Here is a 12,288-nt window from a genome sequence, read left to right on the forward strand (position 1 = left end):
GTGATTAATTAATCTGCCCTGAGTGTATGCCATTCTGCACTACCCTTGTAGACCCTACGGTTTCTTCATGAGTTCGGAACGTGTCTCTATCTCATTCTCTCATAACTACAAGGTCTATTCCTGGCACTTCTTTTTGATAAATGACGAGGAAGGTGAGCAGTCTCGTCTGCATGTAGGCTTGTATCCCGTCTGTGATTCCCAGCCTGCTTGACATGGCACCTTGTAGCCACGCCGTCCCAAGAATATACCACTGGAATGGTACATGCTGGCATTTTATGTATGCCGCTTAATTCCTTTTCAAGGGTTTGGTACTCTGCCTAGTCGACTCCATTTCCTGAACCCTACTTGGACTCGTAACTCGTCCTTCCTCAGTATAGACACTCTTCCTCCTGTAGTAGAGTTGGATATCAGGTCTATTGTTCGTTATCCTGATATCCACCCCCATAGGAATGAATTGAGGTGAGGAACTTGGGGTAAATAAGTTCATTTTGTTATGTGTGTGTATTGATTTTCGCTGCATCATCACAGAGGATCTCGCTTTCTGCTATTTTTAACTTGTAGATTAAGGGTTCACAATGATGACAAAATCTCTGTTTGGTGTTGCTGTCTTTACTTACTTTGCTGTTTCCAGCGTTTTTGCAGCTGCTCAACCCTCACCTCAAGAACTTAAACCTGTTGCTGGTCCTGATGGACTTCAAGGACCTATAGGACCTGTTGGTAAAGGACTTACTGCTAAAACAATTGCTAAACCTGATCCTGGAAGTGCTAGAGAACTAAGCTCTGGTGCTAATAGTACACATGATAGAGAATCTACTGGTAAACCTGAAGAATCTGAACGACGATATGATGGTCCCGGCTCTGCTGGTTTTTGTCCTGGTGGGCCCACTAATCCCAGTGCTTTTATTCATACTTGTAATCCTAAAGATAAACTCTATGCTGCTCTTTTATCTCCTCAATATTCTGGTCATGCTGAACAACTTGGTACCGGAGCTGCTTCTGTTGATCCTGTTGCTAGTAATAAAGCTCATGTTGAAGAAGCCGAGGATAAGATAAGCTCATCTCGACAAGAGGGTGCTGATCCTCAACCTGGACCTAAACCTGGTGAAGGAAAAGAAGAGGAAGTTGGTGATGTTGGGGATCGAGATGTAGAAATACAGCAGAAATTAGAAGAAGATAAACCCTTATCTCTAGTACAAGCTTCTGGTCTTCCTGGACCTCCCAGACCTGAAACTGATCAAGGTGAAGATGGTCAAGCTGATGAAACTCAAGGTAAAGATACTAAAGGTGCTGTAGGTGAAGAAAACTCTACTGCTAGTCAACATGGTAGTGGAGCTCAAAACCAAGGACATACTCCTACTGAAGAACCTCCAGCTGCTACTTCCTCTACTGCTGTTGATCAATCTCAATTACAACCTGAAGCTCTTGGTGCTGTTGAACTTGCTGGTCAAACTGCTTCTACTGCTCTTCCTGAAGCCCCTCAACAACCTGATGGTCCATCTCCCCCGGCTAATATTACTCAAGGTAATGCTCAAGGTGAAGATACTCTAACTGAAGATGGTGAAGGAGCAGGCTCTGGTGATAATAGTCCATCTAGTGAACCTACTCTCTCTACTTTTTCTTCTCCCCAAGCTACTACTTCTGAAGCTCATAATCCTGAAACTTCTGCTTCTGGAGATGCTCAACCTTTTGCTGAAGATGGTGGAGGGTCTCCTAAACCTGTTGCTCCTCAACTTGGTCAAGATACTCCTGAAGCTGAAGCTCTTACTGGTCAAGGATCTCTTGCTGGAGAAACCCCTGTCTCATCTGACCTACGTGCTACTCATAAAGGTAGATCTGCTCAATCTGGTAGAAAAGCTGGTGATGCTAGTGATGAAGGTAAAGCTGGCCAGCATACTAAAACTGATGGTTCTGCTGCTACTGTTGTTCAACCTGCTCCTAGAGTTGACGTTACCACTGCTGCCAAGATCCGTAACGGCATGAACTCAAGCTTCTCTGCCGACTACAAGGCTGTGTACGATGGATTTTCCGCCTCTCACGTCTTCTCGGCCATCGCTGTTGTCTTTGCCGTTGCTTTGTTCTACTAAGAGCCACGAATGTGAATCGTTCCTATTTGTGGAATTATAAATTAAGTTTTGGTGCGTGTGGTGTTTATGCATATCACATTCGTATTAGATATTCAGAAGACTGGTAGTTGCTGGAACAGTTTTGTCATTTACGTTTGCTCTTACATGCTGTTTTATTTCTGGGGTGCATGCTATTTTCGGAACAAGACAAATTAGCCTGGCCTGGGCTATTCCAGCCTATAATGAGATATTCCCTCCTGGTTGATCATGTATATCGTAGTGACCTCATCTACCAAACCTGCATGCACAACTGTCTGGTCATATCTATACTATAACTAATAAGGATGAATAAATGGACTCGGTGGAAGTTGATGATTGGATAGCCGGATTACTTTCTCATCTTGTTCTGTGGACAGTCTCTCTGACGGTGAACTAGTTGCGAGGGAGGATGAATGTATGGTTGTCTAGGGAGTAAAGTACTGGTCTGCTCCCTTTGGTCGCATTGAGACTACTCATGGATCTCAGAGCTTTGAAAGACAACACTCTCTCTGAACATGGAGGATGACTGAGAATTTTAGAGTATAGACTCGTTCTGGGAACTAACAACTTGATCATCTTAGACCTTGGTCCAGAATGGTCCATCCTCAATCTAGTGTTATAATAAATATTAAAGAGGATGTTCCTAGTGAATTAGAAACCACTGGATTTTATGGAGGATCTCCTGACAGAGAGGTAAGATTAGAAAAGTCTGAGAGTCCTCTATCTCCAGGTTTCTTAAAGTTCACACACGTAGCATCTGCTGGACAACCTTTTACCGTTGAGATTGTAATATATGAAAGTGAGAGTAACACTGTTGATGTAGGTGTGAAGAACAAAGAAATAAAACATTTAGCAGTATGGTATTGGTTTGGGGATATTAATCACAATCAGCCTATTCTCATAGAAGTATGGGAGAAGGATGGAACTTACACATATTACAACAAGGGAGATGACAATGGTTGGAGTATATATAACCTTCGATCTAATCCACTCAAAGGTGAAGCCCTTGAACGGAAACTGGAACATCTTAATTGTGAATATTACAAAGTGGTTACCATGGATCTCACTCTAGGTAAACACCAACATGGAAACTCGTACTGTTGTAGTAAGCATAATGGTCAAGAAAAGGTTTATGTTCAAGAGCTTAAAGTCCCAGTTGGTTCTCCACCAATCCCTTACTACAAACATGAAATCATAGATAAAGGATATAAGCTCACTAAGATTAAGTACTATGATTACAGTGTTAATAGAAAACCTCATGCGTTAAGCTTTCCCATTCCTGGTTCAATAAGTGCCTGCGCATTCTACTGCGGAGGAAAAAATCCGGTCTTACTTTATCTACATTCTGAAGATAAAAACACCATTAGCGGATGGTTCAAAAAAAACACTATAGGTACTGGTGATAATTGGGAAAGAACCTTGACTGGAGTACCTTGTCCTGATGATATCAAAGGCTGTGATGATGGTTACTTTGATGCACTCGTGATGGAACTAATGAGTGCGGGATGTCCCTATTCAAGATGTACTGATAATAAATCCCTACATGGAGCATACGGTGATTCTACTTCTTTTGTTCCTTCTGGACTTCAAGGTAATGCTCAACCTCCTCAATATTTACCTAAAGAATATCCTCAGCCCGCCGTTTCATATTACCGGCCTGATGCTACCAGCCCTATTACTGGAAATAGTCTCAAAGGACCAGGCTCTGGTGTTAGTATGCCTAACGAAGAAGGGACATTTAAACAAACTGCTATTGATGGTTCTGAAGTACTAGTTGCTCGTACTGCTGATGGCCAAGTTTATGCTATTGCTACTCCCGCTTCCGGATCTGCTCCTGAGGGAGTTTCTAAAGAATCCAGTGAATCTAAAGGGTCTACATCAGAGGTTCCTGCATATCCTATTTCACATGTAAAAGAGTCTGAGACTCATAAAGAAGATCTGGTAAGTGATACAGAGTCGATTGTAGAAAAGACTAAATCGCAAGTTGCATTCCAAGAACAAGAAGCAACACGTGCTGATGAAGATACTGACTCTACTGCTTCTGAAACTGCTGCTAGACCTGCTGATACTCTTGCTGAAGGCGAAATTGGAGAAATCCCTGGTAGAGGACTATTGGAAACTTTTGGTGCTCTTATCAAGCTTGGATTAACTGGACTAGATACGGCTGCTACACTTGGCACATCTGGATTGAGTGCTACCCTTGGACTAGATGAAAAGGATGTTAAACAACTCGTATTCGGAGTACTAGATCTTATTGATCCTGGACCTCATGGACCTCTTGGTGAAAAGGGTAGTAAAGGAGAACCTGGTCAAGGTGATATTAGAGGTGGAGGAGGACAAGGCCGTAATGGTCCTAATCTACCTAATAGTAATGTTCCCGGTGAAACTTATGAAACTAAAGAAGAAACTGGTGGACCTCAAGCTCAACTAAGTGAATCTCCTGATCCTGGTGGAAAAACTCAAGCTGTTACTGGATTTCTTGAAACTGCTACTGGTCTAGGATATATCATCTCTGGTGTTTTTGGTGGATCAGGTGCAGTTGGTCTGGCAGGTTATAAGCTTTATCAACGTTTTAAAGGAGATCCTTGGGTTCGACAAATATGATGAATGTTCTAGGAAAGACTAAAAGCACATCCAATACAAAAGACAGTCCTCACAGACTCCGTCTACTCCTGACAATCTTTCAAGATTTATTTTGAGATTATTATCTTGTTGATGTGAATGGGTACTGAGTGGTTGTCTAATGGGGTACCACCAGAGATAATCCTATTCTACATTCTCTAGGCCCACTACATTCGCCAAAAGACACTCAAGCCAGTAGTAATAACAAGAATAAGCAAGTGATGGAAGAACTCTCAGGACATGCACCTTTATAACAAAACGAGTAGTACTGTCTACAAAGAGTTAATGTTATAGACTCTAAAGAACATCTACCACGGGTAGGGAGAACATACTGCATTAAATCCATAGGGGGAGTAAGGAGTCACTACTGAGAAGACTCCTTCTTCAAGCTTAATGGGAGGTAGAGAATTGAAGAGTTTACCAAGATAATGGTCATGGTGTGGTCTCTGATTCATCTCTGTTAATCTCCGGGCCTATTGTTTTGAGGGACCTTTCATTCCCTAAACAATTCTCAATCATATAGTCGTCATTTGCAGATAGTTTAATGTCATCCATGAATAGTAGGTGGTTCATGGCATGTTCCTGTTTTTCTCCAATCTTTCCTTTTACCGTTGGGTAAACTGAATGGAGGATTTTACTCAGGGGATCCATGCATAGTACAAATAGAAGTGGTGATAACGAGTCTCCTTGGAGGATTCCTCTTGTTACCTTTTTCACCATTATAGGTTCTTTCCCACATCTAACGTCTATTGTCCATCCACTAGTGATATGCTTTATAAAGTTAGTAATCCAATCTGGGATATTAAGGTGATCTAAAACGGCATGTAAATATTTATGGTCTATCGAATCGAATGCCCTTTTGATATCGATCCATATTGTCTTTAGATTATTCTCGTGCGCTCTGTTAATTGCAATGTTCAACAGTGCTTGTTCCTTTGCCCCTTGAACTCGAACCGTGGCCAAACTATGACTCGGAATGAAAACTGCATGCATAACATATATTCATAGATTTAGGGTTGAAAACCTATAATAAAGCCTTTCCAGTTTTCAAGAAGGTCTTTGCATGAGGAACCAAGCTGAGTGCCACAAAACAAAGGAGACCAGCAGAGGCTATACCTCCAGCTATTCCGGCGACAATGATACTAGCATTAATATGAGACTTTTCACCCTTGTGTGTTGAAAAGTATGTTTTCATTAGGTCGTCTAGCGTCTCTTTAAGTATCTTGTTATTCTCTTCCGAGCTACTAGGCCCCTCCTTCATTGGTACCACCTTCCAGAGTTCACCCCCAATTTTGTAAAACTCATAACCATTCTCCTCGGCCTGTTCAAACTCGACGATAAGAGGGTATGATAACAAGACGTCACAGGTGGAATAATACACGGAAAAACTCTTTATAGCGTAAGCGGGGATCGGTATGTTCATGGCTCGTTTCCCCCTGTAGATGAGCGCAGAAATCTTGAATCCATTATTCTTGTGAGGTATTGAATGGGAATGTTTTATGTAGTTGCAAAATGGTGTTGAATTCACAGCAATAACTTCTCTGCATCCTTCAAAAATGCACACGTAATCATGGATCCTGGAAAGGTCTATATTGTGAGCGTTGTTGTAAATGCAATTAAAACCATCAAGGAGTTGTATTAGACTATACTTACTCAAGGAATTGACGTTTTTCAGGCTGTCACTGTGTTCAACGGCGTAGCAACTTGTTCGATCACCCAGTTCGATAAGGAGAGGATTCTCATGCTCTCTATCGTACACCCAGTAGTAGACAGAAACTGTAGAAAGTGTTGTACTACTAATGTTGTATTTTCTCCTGTTATGCATTATGTCTCTGATCTTTGCTCCCTCTGGAGTATGGGTTACCTTTTCATAGCCAGGGCTGTCCTCCGGGTATGTGCTGGTTAGAAATACCTTTACGTCTCCAACAAGGTAATAACACCTGTTTGAGGAGTCATCTAGCCTAACTCCATCCTCACCCGCTTCTGCTCTCTTGGCAACGTCAATGGCGACTGTAGTCGGTGTCATTTCTACACACCTTCTTGTGCTCTACACATTACACTTTTCTACAATGTATCCAGCTTTGTGGAAGTTTTAGTACTTTTTTACTCTTGTAAATGGTTTGTCTACGCATAATGTCAGTGTGCACGCCTATTTGTCCGTTGGAATAGTTCCCCACCCAGGGTTACATGTCCGGCAACTTTTTAGGTTTGTAGAGGTATAGTCTTCAGTATTCCTTGGAATAGAAAATTTATCACTTAGCTTACTTGCTTATAGCTGAGAATTAGCCTGTAAGGATGTAGTTCTGACGGATAAAGCAGATACTCGCCAGAGGGTCAATGAGCGAAGAGGGATATTTGTTATAGAGTGGATACTCAAGTTTAGTAAATGGTTTTATAGGATGAAATTGTCGAGTAAGTCCCTATTAACCAATGAAAAGTTCATACAGGGGACATCTCATTCATACCTTGCAAAAGAGGAATAAAACTATAAACCTGCATGCAGAGATAATTGTGCAATATTTTGCTCATTTATGACTTTAAATAGGTTGTAAATAAAAGGTTATACACTTAAAATGTGAATTAATGAATTGTAATAGTTAAATCCCATATTTTAAATCCTTTTCACTCTATGCCCAGTGATTCCAGAGAGAGGACGTAATGGCTCTGTAAAAGACATCAAAGGGCAAAACTGGAAGAATAATGAATCCAGAGATAAAAACTGCTTATTATAACCCATTATTCAATCGGTATAAATCAAAAAATTTGTTAGCCGCCTTAATAACTTGCAGCCATGTGGAACAAGCATTCTTGAAAACTTGCAACTAGGGAAACCTATAACAAAAATTTTTGGGTATATGCCAGATTTATTGCTCTTTTTTAATTCCTCGACCATAATGCATCTTCCTCCATCTTTGAAAGCCAAAGTTTGATTCCCTGCATACATTACCCTTTTCCCCAAAATGTGAGCTCTGTTGGCCATATTCTGCAATCTCTGTCATTTCAACCTTTTAGAAATCTTTATCCATGACATTGAGAGTGTAAAAGACTAGAAATTAACCTTCCAAGTTGGGAGTTGAAATGTTTTCGCATGGAGCCCTTGCACAGACTTTTGAATATGGGCCAGATTTCTGTAACTTCGCCTTCTTCTTCATCTCATCGAGCTTTACACTATGTTCTTTCTCTGTAATTATGGTCCATGAGCCGTCAAACTTTTCATAAAACAAGTTTGTGGCAGAGCCAAGATCGTAAGTGCGTAGATGCAAAAGACTCTGATTGACCATAGTCCTCTCATTGCAGAGTTCTAGTGACTGATTTCCATCACTTTCCCAGAATAAAAAGTCACCAGCAAGGACAGCTGTAATCTTCACTCCTGGATTTGCGATGTATCTCATCCGAATGAATTCTCTAGTGCCCCTTTCCGTTGTGGATACAAACGCAAGGTTAGGGTGTTCAATATCCAGTTTGTATCCACAAAGTTTTCCAGAAGAAATGTAACCGTCTCTTTCGCGTTCACGGTTATTACCTCCGCATAAATCAACGAGTAAGGTTGTGAGTAACAGGTAAGTGTTGTTGGTGAAGGCGCTTACAGCTTTGCATGCAGCTTCTAGAGGACCTTTCCAGACCTCATTTTCTCTATCCGTTATCTTTGAAATGACAAATTCGTCATTAACTCTGGAAAATGAGTTTTTTGTTTTGTCAGTAGAGAATTCTTCCGGGAGAACATTTTGCTTCGTAGATTGAGAAATGTCCAAGATCGTTCCCCCAACTGGCGAATTCGTGAAATTTAAAGGTTCTGTCTTGACGTTAATATCCATGCGCTGAGCTGATAATGCTGAGTTAACATTGGAGTTTTCACGTTTTGCTTCATTACTTTGACCGGCTATATCTCCACATGTAGCATCGTCTCTGTTGCAGCAAAAAACGCCATAGAGGAGTAGAAGAATTAGCGACCCACTTAGCTTTACCATTTTCTAAAACTCCCCGTAATTTACGAGAAAGGGTGGGGTAATGTATATCCACAAGAGTTGAACTTGTATGAAATGGGCCACTTGGTATCCCTCAAGTCTACAGTCTAGCGTAAATGGTACCCTCTGGTCGAATGCTATTCCACATGCCTATAAATATGGTGTGTCTTTAAAAAGGCTTCCAGTAGCATGCAGGAAAACTGTCATAATGTGTCTATACACGAGTATACAAATTATAAAATGTTATACCAGTGGACATTCTCCACAAGGGCGGTTAATAGTATGGCTTTCTATTCATCCATATGAAGAGCTCTTTTACTTGGAACAAGTGCGTGTAATGGTCAGAATATTTTTGGAGCGTTTCAAAATGTACGTCACTTGTTGTTTCTAATGATCTAAGACTGGAGTGATTTAGGGTGTATCTTCGTGCGCATGTAATCAAGATAAAGCAGCATATTTTCCCTTCATTTCCTTGGATTTCTTGTCGAATACCTCAATTGGCATATTTGTCTATTCATTTCTACTCTTCTCGATACAGTATTTATCCCTTTTCTTACCATCGTCCAAAATAAGGTATGCAAACGGGGTATCTTCATTTGGATACACTTTACAATATATGCATCTGATCATCTCCAGGAGCCTTCCATACAGATTTCTCACCATCTCTTACTTCCGTAGCTTTAAACCAGCCTCTGTGTAGTGACAATTCGCTGGTGTGTTCAAGAGTTTGGCATAGAATGCAATGTCTATGAACATATTTGTAGTCTCTTTAGTCTTTACCTTCAGTTTCTCAATCTCACTTGGGTAAGCATAGCACATTTTCGATTTATTACCAAGTTTGTGATACCATTCATAGCTTTCGTGACTAACATTTGTAGACTTGCCAATAGAATGTTACTACCATCATTATGGTATTGAAATTACTGCATTATTGATACGATTCATATCCAACTTGGACAACTGACAAAATATTTTTGCCGCAAGCTCATTGTAGAATCTTCAAATGTTGTGGAATTCTACTTTTGAGGAAACGGCCACTGAATTGGTTTTGTTGTGATCCCTAAAGATCATGGTTTGAATTCTTCCAGAATCCCATTCTACTCACCATTTTTCAAAGTATTTAGTAAAAGAACCATTGCCAGTCTTTGTCATTATGGCAAAGAGTGATCTTTTCTTCCGAAAACCTTGATACAAATTGGATATTGAAAACCCTGGCCCTTAAAAATGACAATTTGAGCTTCAGGGGACAACTTTAACTGTTGAAGTAGTTGTTACTTTACAGGTATTCCTTGTCAATCCATTCTCATATATCTCCTCTCTGGGTGCATTGTCATAGAGGTAAGGTTCCTCAGATAGTAGTTCCTCACATTCTTCATTCTGTTGAGATGGTGGAAGAGTTATTCCTTTAGAGCCTCTAGTAGCTTGTGTACCTTCTGGCCTTTTTGGTCTATTGTTTGCAGGTTTTGGGGGAGTTTTTTTAGGTTTGGTATTTTCAGCGGTTGTACACCTAGGTTTTACAGGCTTTGCTACGGGAGTGGTCACTGGTTCAGTATCTGCTGGAATATCCCACAATGGCTTCTGTTCATTACCACCTTCATAAAACTTTTCCAAGGGTTGTATGTTGCTTAGCAGATATTGAGCATCTGATACCCTCTTCATAGCCTCAGTGACAAGACTCTCTTGAGATTCTACGGATGGAATCGTGTAGTTTAAATCGGACTCTAGGCCTTCCTTGACCTTTTGCAGGACCCTTAGGACCATATCGGTTCCGGAGGCTGCTTCCAGAACCTTTTCTGCGGTCTCAAGGGCACTTCTAGTTCTTTCCAACTCTTCTTTTTTGGCATTTTGTATATCTGTACAGGCATTGGTATAGTCTTTAAGCTTATTTCTAGCACCCCTTAGGGCTGATTTCGTCTCTTCTATAAGTTCCTGAGCCCTGGCCACTTCACCGTTAAAACCTGCGGCTATCTCGTCAAACCTCCTACAGCTACAGAGCCTTAACGCGTAGGTTACGCAAAGTATTGCAAGAATCTTCATGTCTATTAGGATGAAGAGTGAGATAGACAGGGATTCTCGGCTCTTGTTCATGTGGTGTAGCGCGAGGATGAATGCCAAAATATTGAGGTAAACTGAACGTAAACAGTTGCAGTTTTGATGAGAATAAGAGTATCTAAGTGCTTCCCTTGTCTTGCCGCGTTCTTGTCCTTGTACGGTCTCTATTCCTGCCACTAGAGGGGGAGTGGTTCCTACCTTGAAGACCAGTCACTCTTCAAGGACAGGAACGGCCATGAAAGAAGGAATAAAGGGGCTCTGAATGTTATGCTCTCTGCAGCGACACATGGACTCGCTGAGGCTAGGCAGACCGAGACAACGTCCCTTGCAGACTTGGGGTTGTCTAAAAGTCCATAAGAAGCAAATTAGCCGCAGTTGTCGTTATCAAATTGGAGCTTATTATGGAGAGCATCGATTGTGAAAAGGCTGCCGCGAAAAGCGCATTTCCAGGGCTCTTGGTGCATCAAACGGGTCAGGTGGTCCACTGGCAGTATCTCCAGGTGGTATGTTTTCACACCTATTGTTAGTAGATTCTTCATACCTATGCCAACACCCGTCATCATTCTTGCAGGAGTAACAGTAAGTGTCCTCAGGCTTCCCTCCTGGCTTGGGAGTAGACTTCTTGGTGCAGATGAGTAGAGATCCTCTGTCTTGCCATTGTACAAGCCTTCTCATGGTATACCGCCGCGTCATTAAAGCTCCTTCGATGTCACCTGTCTCTCCATTGTTCTTTCATTCTGGCCGTGTATCTCCATGTAGATCCTACGTACCTTCTTTGTCTTCTCCCATCTTTGTCATCCCTTTACCTGACAGAATGCATTGACTAGACAGTTTGTCGTTTATGCTCCAAAGTCGGTCAGTCAAAGCTGACAAAACTGCATGCAGTGGCCGTCTAACTCTCCTGTATAAGTATCATGTGAGTTCATTTGCCGGAGATGCATAAACAAGAGGGGAGTCTCTACCACCTACCAAGGGTAGGAGAACAAACTGCATCGTCTATAGAGGTCATATCGTCTGAGGTCTCACAGCGTTCCGCATGCATCTGAGATACACTCAGGAAAGTACCTTGGCGATAAATACGAATACAAACACGTTATAATGACAAGAGAGGTAATTTTGTGGAGAGAAATAGAGATTAACAGCAATACAAGATGTACCGGGATTAAGTTCATAGGCTAAAGGGCGGGTTCGTTTCAGAAGAGTTTATCCTTCAAACCCTCAAAATTCGACAAACCAACGGCTGGGAGCATTATTACATTTATCCGTACGTTGTTTTCATCATTTTCCAAATCATTAGGCCAAATCCAAACGTATTATGCCTAAGAATTTTGGTTACAAAATAGTCAATGTGCAGTGAGTGTTCAATTTTTTGCAATATTACGCTCACTGTATACGAATATTGGCAAAGCTGAAGCTACTATAAAGACATTGGTACTCCTAAACTGTGGTCATTAACTCTATAATTCTCATTATTAAAAATATAAAGTGTAATGAGTTGAGATGGCGTGCACATTTAGCACGGACTGACGAGTGTGTATATTTTACAG

At 41.2% G+C, this 12,288-nt stretch overlaps 6 protein-coding genes across 6 annotated transcripts; 2 read left to right on the top strand and 4 right to left on the bottom strand.

The window, feature by feature from the left end:
• Nucleotides 1–575: 575 nt before the first annotated feature.
• Nucleotides 576–2,084, top strand: BEWA_047350 (conserved hypothetical protein; the record flags this gene model as incomplete). The annotated part of the gene is made up of 1 exon (XM_004831665.1): nt 576–2,084. One exon carries the CDS (start codon nt 576–578, stop codon nt 2,082–2,084), a length of 1,509 nt encoding a protein of 502 aa, XP_004831722.1.
• Nucleotides 2,085–2,696: 612 nt separating this feature from the next.
• Nucleotides 2,697–4,706, top strand: BEWA_047360 (hypothetical protein; the record flags this gene model as incomplete). The annotated part of the gene is made up of 1 exon (XM_004831666.1): nt 2,697–4,706. The coding sequence occupies one exon, from the start codon at nt 2,697–2,699 to the stop codon at nt 4,704–4,706; it is 2,010 nt and encodes a 669-aa protein (XP_004831723.1).
• Nucleotides 4,707–5,156: 450 nt separating this feature from the next.
• BEWA_047370 (hypothetical protein) lies at nt 5,157–5,717 on the bottom strand (the record flags this gene model as incomplete). Its single annotated transcript, XM_004831667.1, has 1 exon — nt 5,157–5,717. The coding sequence occupies one exon, from the start codon at nt 5,715–5,717 to the stop codon at nt 5,157–5,159; it is 561 nt and encodes a 186-aa protein (XP_004831724.1).
• Nucleotides 5,718–5,748: 31 nt separating this feature from the next.
• Nucleotides 5,749–6,750, bottom strand: BEWA_047380 (hypothetical protein; the record flags this gene model as incomplete). Its single annotated transcript, XM_004831668.1, has 1 exon — nt 5,749–6,750. One exon carries the CDS (start codon nt 6,748–6,750, stop codon nt 5,749–5,751), a length of 1,002 nt encoding a protein of 333 aa, XP_004831725.1.
• Nucleotides 6,751–7,777: 1,027 nt separating this feature from the next.
• Nucleotides 7,778–8,692, bottom strand: BEWA_047390 (signal peptide containing protein; the record flags this gene model as incomplete). Its single annotated transcript, XM_004831669.1, has 1 exon — nt 7,778–8,692. The coding sequence occupies one exon, from the start codon at nt 8,690–8,692 to the stop codon at nt 7,778–7,780; it is 915 nt and encodes a 304-aa protein (XP_004831726.1).
• A 1,236-nt stretch (nt 8,693–9,928) lies between these two features.
• BEWA_047400 (signal peptide containing protein) lies at nt 9,929–10,726 on the bottom strand (the record flags this gene model as incomplete). Its single annotated transcript, XM_004831670.1, has 1 exon — nt 9,929–10,726. The coding sequence occupies one exon, from the start codon at nt 10,724–10,726 to the stop codon at nt 9,929–9,931; it is 798 nt and encodes a 265-aa protein (XP_004831727.1).
• Between the last annotated feature and the right edge of the window lie 1,562 nt (nt 10,727–12,288).

This window comes from Theileria equi, assembly GCF_000342415.1.
Source record: "Theileria equi strain WA chromosome 4 map unlocalized gcontig_1105316255041, whole genome shotgun sequence".
Lineage (NCBI taxonomy): Eukaryota > Apicomplexa > Aconoidasida > Piroplasmida > Theileriidae > Theileria > Theileria equi.